Source organism: Lepidochelys kempii, chromosome 9, assembly GCF_965140285.1.
Source record: "Lepidochelys kempii isolate rLepKem1 chromosome 9, rLepKem1.hap1, whole genome shotgun sequence".
Taxonomy (NCBI): domain Eukaryota; kingdom Metazoa; phylum Chordata; order Testudines; family Cheloniidae; genus Lepidochelys; species Lepidochelys kempii.
Window position 1 is genome coordinate 42,744,076 of NC_136388.1, and position 21,388 is coordinate 42,765,463.

The 21,388-nt window shown below is 40.4% G+C and overlaps 1 protein-coding gene across 1 annotated transcript; it reads right to left on the reverse strand.

The window, feature by feature from the left end:
- Nucleotides 1-14,471: 14,471 nt before the first annotated feature.
- LOC140916902 (G-protein coupled receptor 55) lies at nucleotides 14,472-15,380 on the reverse strand. The gene has a single exon (XM_073358797.1). It carries the CDS (start codon nucleotides 15,378-15,380, stop codon nucleotides 14,472-14,474), a length of 909 nt encoding a protein of 302 aa, XP_073214898.1.
- Between the last annotated feature and the right edge of the window lie 6,008 nt (nucleotides 15,381-21,388).

A 21,388-nucleotide genomic window follows, 5' to 3' on the forward strand; every position in this document is an offset into this window, starting at 1 on the left:
GCTGGCTTATGATGAAAATGGCTCAGTAGACTGTGACCCTTGTCTCTAGAGAGACAAGTGTTACGTGCAGGGTCACAGTGAGCCTTTGAGGCTAGCAAAATCCGCCAGGAAACACGGGACCCACAGAGGCAAGGACAGAGCTTTGTCACAGTAGTAAGTCACCAGGACCAGATGGTATTCACCAAGGCTTCGGAAGGAACTCAAATATGAAATTTCAGAACTCCTAACCTATCATTAAATCAGCTTCTGTATCAGATGACTGGAGGATAGATAGAGTAACGCTGATTTTTTAAAAAAGGTTACAGAGGCAATCCTCACAATTATAGGCTGGTAACTTCAGTTTCAGGCACATTGGTTGAAACTACAGTAAAGAACAGAATTATCAGGCACACAGATGAACATGATATATTCAGGAAGAGTCAGCATGGCTTTAGTAGTGGATATTGTGTACTTGGACTTTCAGAAAGCCTTTGACCAGGTCCCTCTTAAGCAGTCATGGGATAAGAGGGAAGGTCCTCTCATGGACTGGTAACTGATTCAAAGATAGGAAATAAAGGGTAGGAATAAATGATCAGTTTTCACGGTGGAGAGAGGTAAATAGTGGGGTCTGCCAATAATCTGTACTGGGACCTGTGCTGTTCAACATATTCATATCTGAAAAATGGGGTAAACAGTGAGGTGGGAAAGCTGGCACAAAATTACTCAAGATGAGTAAGTCCAATGCAGATTGCAAAGAGTTACAAAGGGATTTCACAACACTGAGTGACTGGGGAAGAAAATGGCAGATGAAATTCAGTGTTGATAAATGCAAAGTAATGCATATTGGAAAACATCATCCCAACTATACATACAAAATGATGGGGTCTAAATTAGCTGTTACCACTCAAGAAAGAGATCTTGGAGTCATTGTGGACAGTTCTTTGGAAACATCCACTCAATGTGCAGTTTTCAGAGTAACAGCCATGTTAGTCTGTATTCGCAAAAAGAAAAGGCGTACTTGTGGCACCTTAGAGACTAACCAATTTATTTGAGCATGAGCTTTCGTGAGCTACAGCTCGCTCACGAAAGCTTATGCTCAAATAAATTGGTTAGTCTCTAAGGTGCCACAAGTACTCCTTTTCTTCTTTCAATGTGCAGTGGCAGTCAAAAAAGCTAACAATGTTAGGAACCATTAGGAAAGGGATAGATAATAAGACAACAATATCATAATGCCACTATATAAATCTGTGGTACACCCACACACTTGAACATCGCGTGCAGTTCTACCCACCCCATCTCAAAAAACTTTTATTAGAATTGGAGAAGGGAGAGAACAGAGAAGAGAAACAAAAGGACATGGCACAACTTCCATATGAGGAGAGATTAAAAAGACTGGCAAAGTTCAGTTTAGAAAAGAGATGACAGGGTAGGGGGGCATATGATAAGTGTATAAAATCATACATGCTGTGGAGAAAGTGAACAAGGAAGTGTTATTTACCATTTCAAATAACACAAGAACCTGGGGTCACCCAATGAAATTAATAGACAGCAGGTTTAAAACAAATATAAGGAAGTACTTTTCACACAATGCATGGTCAACCTGTGGCACTAATTGCCAGGGGTTGTTGTGAAGGCCAAAAATAACTGGGTTAAAAAAAGAACTAGATAAGTTCATGGGGGATAGTGGCATCAGTGGCAGTTAGCCAAGGTGGTCGGGGAGGCAACCTCATGCTCTGGGTATCCTTAAACCTCTGACTGCCAGAAACTGGGACTGGATGACAGGAGATGGATCACTTGATAATTGCCCTGTTCTGTTCCTTCCCTCTAAAGCAGGGGTTCTCAAACAGGGGTCCAGGGCCCCGTGGTGGTGGAGGGGCTGCAAGCAGGTTTCAGATGGTCCACCAAAATAAACCAGATACTCTCTGAGGCCCAGGGCAGAAAGCCAAAGCCTGAGCCCGGCCACCTGGGGCTGAAGCCCAAGCCCCACTGCCCGGGGCTGAAGTCAAAGCCAGGCAGCTTAGCTTTGGAGGTCCTGAGCAATTGCCCTGTGTGCTAATACCAGCCTTGGCTTTTAATCTACTGCATATGCAGGAAAACAGTTTTTGTGGCACAGGTGGGCTATGGAATTTTTATAGCCTGTTGGGGGTGAGGGCCTCAGAGGGAAATAAAAGGTTGAGAAACCCTGCTCTAAAGCATCCGGCACTGGCCAATGTTGGAAAACAGGTTACTGGGCTAGATAAACCATTGTGCTGACCCAGTATGGCCAGTCTTATGTTCTTGTTAGAGATGGTTGGAATGTGCTGTTAATTCAAACAGTTGTACGGATGAGATGGCTTTTTTTGCACATCTTGCCCACTTCTAGAGCACTTGTGCTTTACTAAGGCCCCCCCAAAAAGTGTACAGCCTAACTAGCTGAGATGTGTGCAGATTTCTTTTGGGACTGATTGGGGAAGATAATGTGTCCTGTCCCTCCATTTTACTACAACAGAACTGATGAGGTGGCCCTAAGGTAGTTTTTGCTTCATTAGCACTGGAAGAGAACTGATAATAGTATTGTATGCATATGTAACATTTGCTAGAAAGCAGTGTTAATCAGTTCAACATGTTACATATAACAGAAATTGGCTGAACACTTGAAATTCAGCATTTATTTTGCCAGTATTATGCTCTTTACAAATCTGTACTTGGTGCATCCTGGTAAACTTCTCTTAAGCATTTAATTAACAGAAGATTCTTCTTCGAGGAGTGTCCCTGTGGGTGCTCCACTTTAGGTAAATGTGGATCCCTGTGCCTGTGATCAGAGAATTTCAGGAGCAGTGCCCATTTGGGTCACACATGCACTTTCCCCATCTTGCTCCGCTCCTGTTGAGAAGGACCTGGGGGAGGTTTGATCTCACATTACACTCTGTGTCCAAACTGCCCCCAGTTCCTTCTCAATTGTCTTTGGCCTAAGATGGAGCCACGGCAGCACCTCTTTGCTTTCTTCCTATTTCCCTTTTAAAGCAGAGTTAGTGTAGTTTTAGAATAGTTAGTTAGCTATAGTTACCCCCCCCTCCACATTTAAGTCCTTGAATTTTCTTTCTAATTATTAGTTAAGATTCTGTTCACCCTTATAGTGTAGTGTAGTCGTAACCTCCTTTTCGTGAGGGAATGCTACTAAAAAGGGGCATGCCTGGATTCCCAAAGTTTAAATGATGCCTTTCTTGACAGGAGGTGATCCCAGTCAGTGACGGGCATTCCCAGTGTGTCAAATGTCTGGGCGAGACACACATACTACAATCTCAAGTCTCGCATCAGAAAAGCAAGGGACTTCAAATTGAAACTTTTCCTGATGGAAAAGTCACTGTGCCTGGCTTCTGAACTTGGACTGCAGACCCCCCTCAGACACTGGTCTCTGACAACAGCCTCCGACTGATGTTCCCTGCCACCCTTAGAGAAGAAATCGTAGTCCTCAAAAAAGATGATTAAAAAGTGGACAACAACCCCCCCTTCCAGGGAACCAGCTAAGAAGAAATGACGCCCAGCTCACTTGAGACTTTCAGTACCGACCATGGTGCGGTTGAACACCTACGAGTTGGCAGGATCTTCTGGTACTGCTGGGACCGTGAAAGCCAATGCCCATAAGCAGACAGGCTCTGAAAGCAGTGGCAAAGAGAAGGCTGCCTTCTCATCCACAGTACTGTTGGAGCCACTTAAATTTGCAGCACTGGCCAGCTTAGCTTCCCTGCAGGCTATGGCACCACCGATCAGCAACCTGGCGCATAGTACAGCCACATCGGTACCGACAACCGCTACGTTCAGTGGCACCAACACCAACTTCCTACTCAGGACTAATGCTCATGGTACCACAACACTTTCTTCTCCACAAAGACCTGGTAATCTCTGCAACAACAGAATCTCCCCTTCTTGGTGCCAGTGTTACTCCAGCATGCTCGGGACTGTGCCAATCTACACCACCTTTCAAATCAGCCCCTCCTTTTTTCAGTGAGGAGGATGAGGAGGAGGAAGGGGCTATTTACTCCTCATGCCACTCATCACCCTTTCAGACAACTACCAGGCCAGGCCCACCAGAAAACATGGATATCATCCCAGGGGTGACACCCATGGGTGCTATGGACATCCATGGATGCCACCACCAATGCCATTCCCTCTGTAGTGGCCATATTGGGACCTACGGGCTGCTTACAGGCAGCAGTATTCTAGGCCTCCTACCACCCACAGGGAGAGACTGAGATGCTCCCCATCAGCTTTGATAGGGGGACCCTTCGAGCCTCCATAAGAGACTTTTGAAGAGCAGGAGGAGACTTTGGGTCAGAAAATCACCCCACCAACAGCAGATGACTTGAAACAATTTCAGGAGCTATTTAAAGGATTGCTGACTCCCTTGAGATACCATTGGAAGAGGTTGCAGTTTTAACACAAGCTGTTGAACATTTTATAAACATCAACCTCATTAAAGATTGTGCTCCCCATAAATAAGGCACTCATGGACCCAGCCAAGATCATCTGGCAGACCCCCACAACGATACCACCCACTGGTAAAAGAGTGGACAAGAAGTATTATGTCCACTCCAAGGGCATGGATTTTTTGTTTTCACATCCCCCACTGAATTCCTTGGAGATTCACACAGGAGATTTATCAGATTTGTTCTGGGACAAGATCACTGCCAATAGAGTACTGCTCTTCAGTCTCTCTATGGCACCCCAGGTGTTCTCCAAGATTCTTGCAATGCTGGAGGCCCACCTTCACAACCAAGGGGTCAGCATATTCCTCTACTTGGATGACTGTCTACTCAAAGCCCCCTTCCAGGAAGATGCCCTGGAAGCTACTGAAAAAATGATGTCTCTCTTCTGACAACTAGGAGTACAAATAAACATGCACAAATTAATGCTGATATCCATACAAAAACTAGAAATTCATTGGGGACCACCTTGATGCACTCATGGCCAAAGTCTCGTTACCACTACACAGATTTGTTACGCTCGTCAATCTGATGGCCACAACACAAGCCAGTCCAGAGACATTGGCCAGGACTAGGTCACATGGCAGCAACAACCTTTGTAGTACGGCATGTCAGACTACATATGAGTTGTCTTCAGGGAAGGCTCAGGACAGTATACATATCGCACAAACACAGCCAGGACATGTCTCACGATGCCACTCAAAGTAAAAAATTCTCTATGTTGGTGGACTCAACCCCACAATGTGTGTGTTGAAGTTCCCTTCACACAACCTCATCCATCAATGATACTTACAACAGATGCATTCTCTGTTAGGTTGGGGAGCATACTTGCACAGCCACACAATCCAGGGCAGGTGTTCCCCCTCCTAGTCAACATTACACATCAACCTACTGGAACTATGAGCGGTCCACAATGCATGTTCAGACTTCTTACCTCTGGTCAGGAACAAGGCCATAAAGGTACTGACAGACAACATTGCTTGCATGTTTTATATAAACCATCAAGAAGGAGCAAGATCACACTCCCTTTGCACCGAAGCATTGAGATTATGGAACTGGTGCATCTATCACAACAACAACATATCAGTTGCCTATCTGCCAGGATGTCAGAACACCACAGCAGATGCACTAAGCAGAAAATTCTGTCAGGACCATGAGCGGGAAATAAAAAATATACAAAATATATTCAGACACTGGGGTTTCCTGAATATAGACTTTTTTGCTACAACCCTGAATGCCAAGTGTCCGCAATATTCCTCAAGGGCAGGATTGGGACCCCGGTCTCTGGGCGATGCTTTCCTGATTAAATAGGATGCACCTCTACTGTATCCTACTAAAGTGGAGCACCCACAGGGATAGCCATCTCGAAGAACCTCAGTTATCGCACAAAGTGAGTAACTCTCTCTCTCTCCTTTTTTTTTTGGTTAAAAAACAAAACTTTTCATTGAATGTATGTGGATGCCGAGACCACCTTTGGTTAGGTTAAAGTCTAGTGATATACTACTGATTATGGGGCTAGACTGATGAAAGCATAGCAGTGATTCATATTATATTTATGTGCTTCTCTCACATGCTATAGACATGGCATCCCACACATAACCACAGCAAGTGCTACTAACAACACTGCAAATAGTAAAATTTAGTCAGAAAAAATATTTGTGCTCTTTACTTTTTTCAGATTTCTTATTTGCTGACATTTGATACAAATACTTTTGTGGGTGTTTTATACAAGAGGACCCACTAATTGATTTTATCAGTATGGTTATTAATTATAATTTTGTGATATGAGAAGAATGCTTTTGGTAAGCCTTGCAAACTTTTTTCATTAAAATTAGAACTGGTTGGAAAATTTCAAAAGCTGATGAAAAATAAGGGAAGGAAAACGGGAAGAAGTGTGGACATTTCACTATTTATTTCCCAACTAGCTGTCATTGAGATGTACACTTCTTCACTGGAGCATGTTTCTCATCTATCCTCCCTTCTCTGAAGAGATGTGGTCTGAGAACTGGATTAGGACTCAAGATGCCTGAGTTCTAATGGTGGCTCTGATATTAACTCTCTCTGGGGCCTTGACCAAGTCACTTAGTATCTAAGTTTTCTTGTAAAATTGGGATAATATTTACAAGAGCATTGTGAGGATTAATTAATGTTTGTAAAGCACTACAGAGGGGCTATTCTCATTGTATTGACCCATGAAAAGGCATTGTTTTACTGTATTCAGAACATGATTTGCTAGACTTTAAAAAAATGTATTTTGTAAAAAGAGAAGATGGGACTTGACATATCATTTCAGACCAGTGGCTCTTTTAAAATACAGTATCCTGTCTCCATCTCCACCCAGTACCAGGTGCTCCAGGGGAAGGTGCAAAAATTGCTATAACGGACAATTATAAAGTAATCGGCGTATAGGAGCGAATTCTTCCTAACCTAAAATATTTAGTGGCTGACATACCATGAAGACATGGTTAGAGGACATGATGCTGAACTGGATAAGGCACCCTATTACAGTTTCATAAGTCGCTTCCCACCTCACTCCCCATCCCTCCTAACCAAGTTGTTTGTTTAAAAATCTCTTTGATAAGTGAAATGTAAGAGAAAGAAGCTAACTTTTAGTAACTAAACTTAAGACTATAGGTACATAAAGTTAGGCTAAGTCTATATTTAGGGCTGTTGTATTAATTTAGATAGAATATATGGGCCCAAAGTTAACTTAACTCTGTCACTGTACAACATTAAACAGTGCCAAAGAAAGTTCAAGCTTTGGTTTACAGAGATTTTAGCCTGCTTAGTACCCGGGCAAATACATCTTTAAACATTCTTTTAACCTTTTATTAAAGATACAGTAAAAAAAGAGGAAAAAGCATTTGAAATGTAAAATATTAAGTAAGCTTTTTATTTTAACAACATCCATTGTTCCACTTTCTCTTTAGCTGGAGAGAGTCTTTAGAAGGAAACCTCCCTGGTCTGACACTCTTAGATGGTATTTATGTAGAACAGCATTGTTATCTTATTGTATTTGACATCAGGAGAGTTACCCTGATGAAGACCTGAATCCAGCTCAGGAAGTTTAAGATGATATAACATGTATGTCAAAGGGACAGAAGAGTGGAATGTTGCAAAATATATGTATAAAAATATAAAAAATTGTTTTGGCTTAAATAACTTGACAGTTCCCTTTTCGTTATGTACACATAGTTTATAAAAAGAAAAGGAGTACTTGTGGCACCTTAGAGACTAACCAATTTATTTGAGCATAAGCTTTCGTGAGCTACAGCTCACTTCATCGGATGCATACTGTGGAAAGTGTAGAAGATCTTTTTATACACACAAAGCATGAAAAAATACCTCCCCCCACCCCACTCTCCTGCTGGTAATAGCTTATCTAAAGTGATCACTCTCCTTACAATGTGTATGATAATCAAGGGGGGCCATTTCCAGCACAAATCCAGGGTTTAACAAGAACGTCTGGAGGGGGGTAGGAAAAAACAAGGGGAAATAGGTTACCTTGCATAATGACTTAGCCACTCCCAGTCTCTATTCAAGCCTAAGTTAATTGTATCCAATTTGCAAATGAATTCCAATTCTACAGTCTCTCGCTGGAGTCTGGATTTGAAGATTTTTTTGTTGTAATATCGCAACTTTCATGTCTCTAATCGCGTGACCAGAGAGATTGAAGTGTTCTCCGACTGGTTTATGAATGGAATTATAACATCCACTGACAATGCCCTGGTCCCAGATGATCAGATCTAGCAGCAGTCAGCTAAAGTGTCTCAGCTGCTGCATGTTCTTACATGGAAAGATAAGAGGTCTCTCAGGTAGCCAGGATTGGAGCTCAGAGTCAACATGTTGAACTGGGAGTTAGGAGTTTGAAATAGGGAGCATGGTCTGTCTTTAGAGATTTGGAGCAGTATGCTGTTTGCATCTCCTACTGTTAAGAAGTCAGGCAACCATGATACATTCAGAAAGTCAATAACGAAAGGATGCTATGACAGAGCATTCATCTGAGACATGGTAGGTTGTTTTTTATGAGTTGACAAGTTTGGTTGATAAAGGTAACTGTAAAAAGAAAAGGAAGACTTGTGGCACCTTAGAGACTAACACATTTATTTGAGCATAAACTTTCGTGAGCTACAGCTCACTTCATCAAAAGCTTATGCTCAAATAAATTGGTTAGTCTCTATGGCGCCACAAGTTCTCCTTTTTTTTTTGCAGATACAGACTAACACGGCTGCTACTCTGAAAAAGGTAACTGTGACATTGTATACATAGATTTCTATAAGGCATCCGATTTAGTCCTGCATGACATTCCGATTAAAAATTTAGCACTATATATAATCAACAGACTATATTAAATTGATTAAAGACTGTTTAACTTATAGATTACAAAATGTAATTATAAATGGGGAATCCTTATCCAATGTGGGTCTTTATCAGGTTCTGCAAGGATCTGTTCTTGGCCCAATGTTGTTCAATATCTTGATCAATGATCTGAAGGAAAATATAAAATAATCGGAGGTAAAACTTGAAGATGACAAAACTTGGAGTGACAAATAATTCAAATTACTTGTTAAACTGGACTCATTACAACACTATGCATTTTAACAGCCAAATACAAAGTCCTACATCTAGGAGCAAAGAATGTAGGTCAAATTTATGAGATGGCGGACTGTATCCTGGAATTCAGTTATATTGGAAAGGATTGGGTGTGGGGGGTGTCATTGTAGATGATCAATTGAACATGCACTCCCAGCGTAATGTTGAAGCTAAAAGGGTGAACATGATCCGTGAATGTATAAACAGGGAGATATCACACTGGAATGTGGAGGTGATATTACCTCTACATATGACATTAGTGAGACCATTACTATAATACGTTGTTGAAAAACTGGAAAGGGTTCAGAAAAGAGCTACAAGAATGAGTAGAGGTCAGGAAAATGAGCCATATAGTGAGAGACTTAAGAAGCTCCATATATTCACTTTGTCTAAGAGACGGTCAAGTGTGACTTGATCATGATCTACAAGTACCTGCATGGAGAGAACTTTTTGATAGTAGAAATCTCTTTACTCTAGCAGAAAAATGCATAGCAAGATCCAAAAGTTGGAAGTTGAAGCTAGACAAATTCAGACTAAAATAAGGCACATTTTTTTTTAAATAGTGAGAGTAATTGTCCATTGCAACAATACCTTGGGATATGGAAGATTCTCCATCACTGGAAGTCTTTAAATCAAGACTGGATGTCTTTCTAAAAAAATGCTATAGTTCAAACTGAGGTTATATGGACTTTGTACAGAAATTACTGGTGAAGGTTTTTTTTTTTTTTTGGCATGTGTAATGTGAGTGGGGTGGGGAGGCAGACTATATGATCATAATGGTCCTTTCTGCCTTATAATATATGTATGACTCACCTGACTAGATGCAAATAAAATTTTTTTCATCAGCATTATCATGTGAGAGTTGAGCAATAATTGCCATGCTGTTTGAAATGATTCACGATCATGAGTGCCAACCTCATGGCAGACTGTCAAAAACCAGGGCAGACACTCAAAACCGGTGGTATGTTCTATAATTAGCTTTCACCACCTCAGTAACAAATGTGAACTCCTGCTCATTGTAACAATCTTACCATGGAGCCATTGACAGTCCCCCATGGCGCTCCAGTCTATCTTGCCATCCAGACAAGCTGGACTTAGTGGTAAATGATTACTTACACCAAAAATCACAAAATACTCAGGTTGCTCCCCGTCTCAAGAGACCAGTCACTTACCCCAGATTAATTTGTACTTTAGACCTCACACCAAAGACAACACTGGTAGCCAATCCTATAGTAAACTAACTAAGGCTTTGTTAACTAGGAAAAAGAAATAAAGTCACTTAGAGGTTAAAGCAGGCAACATATGAGCACAAATGAATCACAGTCTAGGGTTCCAAAAGATGATCTAGATGTAGTAATCTGTCCCCCACGTGTCTTTTAGGGCTAACCCAGGTTGACCCTGGGGATCTCTCCTTTTAGTTTTTTAGCTCCAGCCCCTGTTAGAGTGCAAATAGCAAAGAGAACCATTTCTTCTTGTGAGCACCTTTATACACCTTCCCCCCAGAGTTCAAAGTGATGGGACAAGAGACCCTGCATATAACTTCTTCATGGGTGGATGGGGCAATCAGCTAAGTCTTTGTTCTACAATGGCCCATTTAGCCTTGATAGTCCTTCTTGATGGGCGGGGGAACCACTCTTTCTGCCTAGGTTCACAAGTTCAGAGCAGGCATTTTTTCAATTTTCAAATAAAACGTACATATTACCCTATAGAACGAGGACACGCATATTACAAGTAAATTAATGCATGCAGCAACTTACAAGTATCTTGTAGAGTCTAAACACTAACCAGATTCTTACACGTCTAACACTTAACTTGAACAATACTAATATCTAGATGAGCTGGTCTGGTTTCTAGCTATGAATGTGTCCCTGCTTAGCTGATGCCTAGAGACTTGGCAAGAGCTGGCACCTGGTTTGCCAGCATCATGATCATCTTATCCAAAAATATTCAAATCAAATACAGACTGTTTTAAAAGTTTTTAGTTATTTGAATCAACTTTTGTTCAAGATTGCAGAAGACAGCAAAGTAGAAAAAATGGAATTTTTACAGGACTCCTTTCTGTTTTTCTGTCAGTACTTATTTTTTTCCTACAAGGACAATGCTTTATTAACATCTTAATACACCTAGGTCCCAGTGGGAGTTTTGGGCATGCAAGGAATTCAGGTTTAGGCTTCTAGCATAACTGCATATTGCAGAATGCATTAGGAATAAAGTGTAGAAAAAAGAAAGCTCTTCTCATTTTGCTCAGGACAAGAACCTGAACGTTCAACTGATGAAAAGCACTGACTTGGAAAAATGTGGATTTTGTTTTTGAATGTCAAACACATTTCAGTTTTATTAATCATAAAAAAGCATTTCTTACTCTGTGAAGTTTCAGAATGCTGTGCTGAGCGAAAGAGATATGCTTGTCTAGTCAGTGCACTCTGTGCAGCCAGTTCTGAAAAATGGGTAACAGAGTGTGTGTCTAGGCTTCAAGCAGAAGAGAAAAAAAAAGTGAACCAATCTACAAAACCCTCAGACTTCGCAAAGTGGTAAGCAGTTTATAATTTTTTCCCCCTGAAATTACATTCTTAAAATATGTATTGATTGCAGGGGTTGAAATGTCTTCTTTTTATTCTTGGTTGTACATAAGGCTTTCCAAAATTAAGAAGAAATTACACTAAAGGAGGCTCGATGCAAATCAGACCTTTTTTAAAAATGGAAAGTTTAGCTATAGTCAAAGACAGATCTCAGTTTTATTTTTTTGATGTATAGTTCAGCTCTAAACAAGCAATGAAATAAAAATGATACCTTCTTGCTGAATAGATCTGCTTACGTTAGCAGTAAAAATATTTGATGATTTTTAACTTCTGTTAGCCCTGCAGAGCCAACACAGCTCTAGGAGAGATGAGTAGGATTCTTTTCCTCTTCCTGCACCATCGCTAGAAATTTTAATTAAGTCCAGGCTACCCTCTGCTTTCATTTGCACGTGTAATTGAGCTGAAGATAACAAAATGATCATTAACCAGCAAAATCATTATTACTGGTGATAATGAATGAGAGGGAAATAACCCAGCTTGACTTTCAGATCCTGCTCCAAGTTTGTTGAGTTGGCACTTTAGAAAAACTATATTTTTACTTATAATCTGGTCAAATTAGATTTTCAGAACTATGAGGCACAGTAAACAAGGAACTCCATGAAGCCATTTTAACAACGACTAATCAGAGGCAGACCACAATTTCCTTCATTTTAAAAATTAATTTAGTTCTCATTGGAGCTGGAACCCTAGTACAGAACTCTACATGAAGGAGTGCCCATCTGCATCTCTGGTTATGGACTCCTACATTCTGCGTTCTTCCATCTGCTTCGGAGGAACAGAAGGGAACCTGGGCTCTGGCCACTTGTGAGGCTATCCTGTCTCTGGTGTTAGTAGGCTCAGGCAGTTAGCCTCTCTGTGTCTGTAGGAGCCACCAAATATTTCCCTACTGGGTCTATGCACCTATCCTTTTTAAGCCTAAAAGCTACTGCCCCACAGATAATTAGTGATAAATCAACTAATGACCAGGACTTGTCTGCAATGGCCCTGACTTCAGATACAGTGGCTCTGATCAGTGGCCATGGGGGTGGTCACAGTGTGTCCTGCTGGTCTGCCTGAGGATTTCTTAGGCTTAGACACTGGGTTCCTTCAGCAATGCTGCTCCTAGTTACAACAGAGCCACTGACAAAGACCATCCAGTATATCTGCTACATACATTAACAGCAGGAAGGGAAGGATCTTTTTAAAGCAGAAAAATAAATGAACTTTCATGTAGTTGATTCTCAATTTAATTTTCAAAATGAAAGCAACCCTTTTTTAAAAAAATGATCAAATATAGTCCTTTGACTGTAGCTTTTAAGGCATGTTTTTGTTTTTTGGTTTTTTTTTTGAAGAGTCATAAATCATGTGAACTGCAATATAAAGTGTCAGCTTACTGGCTGTCCAGCAGAAGGGAGGAATGATGGAAATCATGGAAATTCTGAGGAAATAAGGGAGGCGGGTGAAGAAGATTATGATGAAATATACATTATTGTCAGCATTTTTTTCGAATTGTCTGAGATTTGAGGGGGTTGGCAGCCTCTCCTTGACCCCCAAGGTGTTTGTTTCTAGTGATTCAATTGTGCCATATTGCTATAGTTGTGAATCTGACACACTTCTTCCTGGAGAGCTCTCAATCTCTGACTCATTGTTTGTAGAATGTCCCGTGTGGTAATCTATAGTAGCAGTTCAGTGTGATGGATGCAAATGGGCTTGCTGGTGTCACAGCACAGCCGTCAGCCCAAGAAATTCAAAGAGGATAAATGGTTTTCAAATGCTACAGTTAAAAGAAAGACATGTCTTTTTACAAAATAATATAGCGCCCCATTCCCAACATAGATCATTAACTGACAATTTCTTAAGTAATGTGAAAGAGACAGAAAGGAATTGTACCTCACTGAGTATAGTTTCTGAAAGCTGTAGCCAGCAGCACTGAGGCAGCTAGTATGTTTCAGGGATCTGCCATTTTGGAGGAGCCCCTCTGCTTGTCCTAATATTAACTATGACAGTATAGCTCTTTTTTATTTTAGTCAACCCCTAATTGTGGCTCACAAGTTATAAATCAAACATATATGTATCTGGTACAGTTCTAAATATATACAGGTACATACATACAGACATTAGCATGAATCAACTGCCTATAAAATATTCTTTTTCCAGAGCAGGACGTTGGTGTTCTCTATAGGGAAATCATTTTCCCCCACAACATTTGTAAAAATAGAATTACTCCAGGACTTTATGTGAAGACTCAAGCAGAGCAAAATGTTATGATGAACATGAAAAACAGATATCATAATTGAAACACTGAAAATCCTTTTGACTATAGCAGCATGAATCATGTCACTATAATACCCTTATCAAAGTTAAGCAATGCAAAGGAGGGCAGCAAATATCATGTTTGTATTGTAGTATTATAATACATATAAATACATTATGATTACCTCACAATTCCTCGTATATGATGCTTCACTGAGTGCACTATTCTGTTTTTTTCACATAGATGTCAAAAGTGCAGAAATAGCCTATGCTGGTTTCAAAATTGCGATAAGGAGAAATTCACAACCCCCAAACCACAGTATGTCCTGCTGCATGTTCTGAAAATTGTCTGAAGCAGTGGGGCAAGACCTAAACCAAACTCTGATCGGACTCTAAGGTTTTTTTTTTTAAAAAAGCTCAAGTATACAACTGCATACTCAAAATGGATACCTAATTTGTGTTCACAATAACCTTCAAAGTTGGAGAAGACTTTTGAATAACTCGTTCTATTTTTGGCCTAGCCCTAACCGTTTCTGTTCCTCAGTGAGGGTGGATTTGGAATGAATGAGTGTTTTAAATTAGCATTAGACAACATAGATTCTTCTACTTGGGCAAGATATTTCTGCTATAGATTACACAGTTCAATCAAAGCACTAGCTGGAGCGGCAGAAATAGATTTCTTGCGAAATTCTTCTGTGGCAAAGTAGTAACAGATGGCATCCAAACAGCAGTTGACATTAGCTAAACACATTGCCACCTGTAAGAAGAGACTAATGCTTTGTTTCACAGTGCAGTCCACAATGATGTGCTGTCTCACCAGGAACTGCAGAAACATCCCGAGATGGAATGGTGTAAAGGAGACAACAAACACCATGAGGTTGGCTAAAATGATCCATATAGAGGCAGCTTGCTCAGTCCACTTTTGCCCCTGGTTTTTACGCCTCCAAAGAGTCTGGATGATCTGAACAGAGCAATAAATCATCAGAGTCAAAGGGATGAGAAATCCAAAGACTTCAACAGAAAGGATGACGGGAATGTCCCATGCCTGTTCTGACATATTGTGGAAGCACTTGACTTTGTCATTCTTGTGGAAATCATAGATGGGGATGCTGCTAAGCCAAACTATAACCCAAACGCAACAGCAAACTATGATTGCCTGTTTGGGGGATCGGAAAGCTTTGGCTTTGAGTGGGTGCCTTATAGCAATATATCTGTCCAAGCTAATACAGACAATGATGAAAATACTCCCATACATATTGACGAAGTAGAGAGCCTCTATAAATTTGCATAAGAGCTGCTTCTGCTCTTTTTTGGAGTAGTACATCTTGAAAGGAAGTGAGAAAAGAAGAAGCAGATCCGCAAGAGCAAGGTTTATCATGTAGATTGATGACTCTGTCTGTTTCTTCCAAGAGTAGAACACCCAGAGAGCTATCAAGTTCAGAATCAAACCAACAATGAAGGTAGGTATGGAGATCACGAGCTGGAGAGACTTCATTACAGTATCAATTCGGTCAAAGGAGCACTTGTCATCCATTTGTCCTCTAAAACACACACAAAGCAGGTTAAAACCACTAGATTCTGAGATTCCAAATAAATAATATAAAATATTGAATAAAATTTTCTAAAGCATTTAAGTCCCATTTTCAAAAGTGCCTAAGTGACTTTGACCCCTAAATCCCATTGATTTTGAATGAGACTTGACCATGATTTTCAAGAGTCACTATTAATTTTAACTTCATTCTGTTCTAATTTTGAGTGGCCAGCGTGAGATACCATAAAGGGGCCTGATTTTTCAGAATGTGGGTACTGAGCACTTTCTGAAAATTGTGCCCTTTTAAAGTGTTTTAAGTTGGGCATCAAAACCACTAGTTGCTCTTGAAAATCTTGGCCAAGTCTCATTCGAGATCAATGGGACATAAGCTCCTAAATCACATGGGAGCTTTTGAAAATCTTACTGAATATCAATTTTTTTGCAGCCTCTGAGGTGCAGTTGATAATGCTTTGCACAGCAGTGATGGAAGAGTAAGCAAGTATTTTTTTATGGAAAAAATGATCAATGTGGAACAATTGATGATCCTTAATGATCAAGTGGAACAATTAGAATTGATTTTGAATGTCTTATCTGAGGGAGTTACACACAGTTAATTGTGCACAGGAGCATGATGTTTCCTCAATGAAGTCTGCTCCTTGGACCCTAACAGTGGCTGAGTGACATGTCAATTTCACTTTGCAGCTTTTACTCTGCAGCTGCCAGGGCTCCCAGGGTCTATGCCTCTGAGGCAGTCACAGTGAGGACACCAGGGCTTTCAGGCTTCCTGGTCAGCTGGGCTCTCTTTGCCTCTCCAGATCCTGGGGGTGGTGGGGAGGTAAAGTGTGGGAGCTCTCTCTGCCGCTCTGGCTCCTGGAGCTGGGGAGTGGGGTAAGGTGGAACTGGTGTGGGAGAAAGTTCTATGACAGCAGCTCTGTGTGTCCCCCATTTTCCCACTCAATGTTCCTATTGTCCCTCAGATCTATAGGGTTCTAGCTATTGGTGCCTAGAACATTCCATAAAATTTTGGAATTGATCAGGTGTGGTATTCAAAAGCTATTACATTACACAGAGAGAGAGAGAGACCGAGCAACGCCATTGAGTTGATTGTAAGTCCTCACACGCTTGGCCAATTAAACTATTGTTACATGATTTTTGTCCTTTTAGACTAAAGTGTAAAATATTTTTATCATAATATGACATATTTATATTACCTTTTGATCTCTATCAGAAATAATTGTCAGGCTTAAAACTAGGCTTTTCTGTCAATGTTCCCGTGAAAGGCTTTAAAATTGTAACAGAAATTAAAAGATGAGGTACTTTACCTTAATTTTCAGCAGAAAGATTTGAAGGGGCTGGTTCAGACAAAGTTAACCTGTAAACTAGATCTCTTGTAGATACTTTAAAAAGAAGCATCTACTAATTTGCAATGGACCTCTACCACATCCGTCCCACCACTCCTCCAAAGACCAGTGATGAATCAACAAGAAACACCTGCACAGGGAGAGAATCTAAAGCAGCTGGCTTCTTGTAAGAGAGCTGACTCGGAGATGCCAGCAAAAAGCCTGCTCTGAGAGGACAGCAGGAAGTAGAACCCCAGAGCAGGTCACCACCAAAGAACTGATACTCTTGTGCTAGACTCCTTTTACTCAACACAGGCTCTGAGGTAAGAGCTGTGATGTTTTGGGACTTTGAGTTTATTTTGTCTGAATAAACTCAGACTCCAATAAGGATGGTGATTGAATGAGCAAGTATGTGGAGTCTGTGTAAGGGGCCTGGAAAAGGGAGAATAAAGAGCAGGGCAGTGCAGAAGCACCTTGACCATGAGGAGATGCGTGTGGGGCGGTCAACTTATTTACAAGCTGTTTTTCTCCAGGGCCGGCTCTAGGCACCAGCAAACCAAACATGTGCTTGGGGCGGCATGTTTCAAGTGGTGGCATTCCCCACCCCCCCTTTTTTTTTTTTTTTTTTTTTTGCTTCAGTGGTACTCTGCTTTGGCAAAAAACCGAGAGCCAGCCCTGGTTTTCTCATATGGCTTTTAATGCACACATGAGAATGAAAGAGGTGGTTGGATTTATGGAACTGAATCCTCAGCTGTTTCTAGTAAGCCCCGGCCTCAGCTGAGGTGGGGAGCTGTTTTTGGCTCCCTGGTCCTGGGCCCAGTTCTGTCCTGGCCTTGGCATAGTTTAGAGCAACCTAGGAGCTATGTCAGCTGGTAACGGACAGTGTCAAAGATCATGGATGGCAACATATTCCATATCACGGGGGTGGGGGAAGGGTTGAAAGGGGTGGGAGGCAGTGGTGTTGATTTAAGAGTAACCCCACTTTTGGGTTACCCACATTTCTGTGCAGCTTTGCATGCTGGAAATTTGTTCTCTGTAAAACACCTGCTTAAAAATGTGAATGCCTGCAGGCATACAGCTCTTAAACTATTTAAAAGGCATGTGTACATTTTAGCCAGTGCAAGTTCCTGCTCCTGCAGTGAGTGGGTGCAAAGAGGTGCATGCAAACAAGTGCAGGCTGCATGTTGACAGTAGGTGTAGATAGAGTAACATTTCCTCTTTTGACTTCCTTGTTTTGGGCAAATTTTGGTGACAGAAGTTAGTAAGTTAACAGGTCATGTACTCCTTTAGTTCATCTTCAACTAAGGCATTAAGAATGGCATGAAATGATACTACAGAAGATTTCCATATAAAACACTTAATTTTGAATGGATTGGTAGTTCATTAAGAAAAAAAACCTCCCTCGGTTTCATAATCATCCCAGGTCTTTCTGACTTTTAAAAAGGAAATAGACTGTATCAGTGTTTAAAAATAATAGTTGTTTAAAGGCTTCTAAGGCCATGGTTGTATACCTAAATCAGTGACCTGACTTTCTGAAGCACTGAGCATGCAACCATTCCCACTGACTTCATCATTCATTTCCTATGTTTCTCTCAGGCCTGGTCTACGATAAGAAATTAGGTCAGTATAACTACATTGCTGAGGGGTGTGAAAAATCCACACCCCTGACCGGTGCGTTTAAACTGACCTAACGCTTAGTGTAGACAGCACTAGATGGATGGGAGAATTCTCCTGTCGACTTACCTACCGCCTCTCTGGGAGATGGAGTACGTACATCAGTGGGAGAGCTGCAGTGGTTTAGATATAAACTAGCCCTAACCAGTGAATAGTGTGATGACTTAAGTTGTACGCTTCTTGGACTGATAATGGCTGCAAACAAACAAGACACTAGGCTTTCCCACTGTTTTCAATGAATATATAATCCCCTCCCCAAAATCCTAGAATGCTTTGTTTCTTTGCTATGGACATTGACTGCCATAAATATAAAGGGAAGGGTAAACACCTTTAAAATCCCTCCTGACCAGAGGAAAAACCCTTTCACCTGTAAAGGGTTAAGAAGCTAGGATAACCTCGCTGGCACCTGACCAAAATGACCAATAACGAGATTAGATGCTTTTAAAGCTGGGGGTGGGGGCGAGCGGGGGAGAAACAAAGGGTCTGTCTGTCTGTGTGATGCTTTTGCCGGGAACAGAAAAGGAATGGAGTCTGAGAACTTAGAAAGTGATTGAGCTAGATATGCGTTAGATTCTGTTTTATTTAAATGGCTGATAAAATAAGTTGTGCTGAATGGAATGTAGATTCCTGGTTTTGTGTCTTTTTGTAAATTAAGATTCTGCCTAGAGGGATTCTCTGTTTTGAATCTGATTACCCTGTAAGGTATTTACCATCCTGATTTTACAGAGGTGATTCTTTTACTTTTTTTCTTCAATTAAAATTCTTCTTTTAAGAACCAGATGTTTTTTCATTGTTCTTAAGATCCGAGAGTTTGGGTCTGTGTTCACCTATGCAAATTGGTGAGGATTTTTATAACGCTCTTTCCCGGTTATATATTTGTTAGTTGCTTGGTGGTGGCAGCAATAAAGTCCAAGGGCAAAAGGTACAATGGTTTGTACCTTGGGGAAGTTTTAACCTAAGGTGGTAAAAATAAGCTTAGGGGGTTTTCATGAAGGTCCCCACATCTGTACCCTAGAGTTCAGAGTGGGGAAGGAACCTTGCCATTGAGATAATGAAAATCACTTTAGAAAGACTTTTTTTTTTTTACAAATGCAGAACAAACTGCATTTTTTTATTATTATTACTTTTTTTTTGCAAACTGAGAACAGGCAAGTAATTTTAAATCCAAGACAGCAGTGGGAGTATGCAAGCTGCTCTTGTATCTCTTTAGGGGTAGCTCTAAAAAAAATATTACCTAGCACAGAAAAACCATTGGACTTCCAATTCCACTTCTCCTAGCTTGGCTGGAAGCCACAGCTTGGTATGGATTTATGTTACGTTCATGACTACAAAAGATTATACAAATTTTACAAAAAATGTGGCTGTATCTTTGATAGTTTGATTGTTCTCAAGCTACAAAATTAAATAATTTATTGCAGGAGAGACCTTGATCATGGCCCAGTGGTTAGATTAAGACGGAATGTAGTGAGTTGTCCTGCCTTTCATTGTATAATCCAAGAACATCTGAGTGAAACTTGACTGTTGTACCATTCTAAATTGTGTCAGCTCATGTGTTTCTTATCATACATTTCTTGGAAGAAACACATGTGGTTTTGAGAGACTTACTTCTGCATTTCAGAGTTTTCTATTGAGTGGCTAGAAAATGTTGTGAGATATTGTGATCTTTGGCAAGAAATTCTACTTTTCCTGAAGAATGTAGTTAAAAGTAAAACTACGGAACTTGAAAAGGAGTTAGAAACCCTGGATTTTTCCAAGTGAAATGGCTTCCTTGACAGCTGTTTCAGTTATTCAGTAATGTGAAACTTAACAGGAAGAAGCAGAACAGATCGGAACTGTTTTGTCATGTCAGTGGGTTTCGTAACAAAACAATGCAGCACTTGAGGGGAAAAAAATGGTTTGATGGTCTTCTCCTCCTCCAACAAACTGGCTAAGGGATTTGAAAGTTTTAAAGTATTTTTGACTTGTTTTCTCATCCAGCACTTAAGGCTTGTTGGAAGATTTGAGGAACTGATTTTAATAATTCTGAGCTCATGAAAGAGGATTTTGGAATTGTTTTTAACTAAATGTTCAAACACTATCAACTACAGCTGTGTGAACTCCAAGTGGATCCATTTCTCATCACAATAAATCAGGGCAGCTTCTTTAATCTCCTATCCAATTTTGGAAAAATTTCTTGAAAGAATTTATCTTAAGGGTGAGTTTTTAAGGACCTATGTTCACAACAATGAAGTACATCAAATTAGAGTAGGGTGAATTTTTTCATCAAATAGTAAATTAAGAGAAAAATGCATTTTGGGCACGAGAAGTATTTGCCAAATGGTTAGGCCAAAAACAAAGTGTTTCGACGTTGTTTTTCTTAAAAAAAAAAAAAAAAAAAAAAAAGTTAGTTTTGACCATTTCAAAACTAAATGTTCTGGAACATAAGAATGGCTGTACTGGCTCAGGACAATTGTCCATCTAGCCCAATATCCTGTCTTCCAACAATGGACAGTGCCAGATGACTCAGAAGGAATGAACAGAACAGGGTAATTACCAAGTGATCCAACCCTGTCAACTGGCAATCAAACCCTCAGGGACAATTTTTAAAAAATTTGGAAATGTTTCATTTTAAAATTTAACTTCAGGGAGTACAAAAACATTATATATAATTTGAGGTGTGGTTTATTTTTTTATACTAATTCTGAAACTAATGTTTTTTCCCATCACTGAAACAAACACACACCAAATTCAGTTTTGGGTTGAGATGCACCAACATGTGTCTGGGGGGGGAGGTTGGGTATGGCCCCACACCCCAAAAATCTGTTATTCACTCAGCTTTACATCCCCCCCTAAGTATCATCCTTCATTGTTGAATTACCCAATTACATTGACTTGCCCTAACAGAGCTCAACATTGACATCGCTGTAAACGTCAATGATATTGTTGCTAAATCAGTAATAAGCTTGTGTTGCATGTGGGCCTGTCACTTATTTTCAGTGATTGTATGTGTGTAATTTC

Bases quoted from the DNA above. Each gene is read 5' to 3' on its own strand.
- LOC140916902 (XM_073358797.1), bottom strand. From the start codon at position 15,380: ATGGATGACAAGTGCTCCTTTGACCGAATTGATACTGTAATGAAGTCT.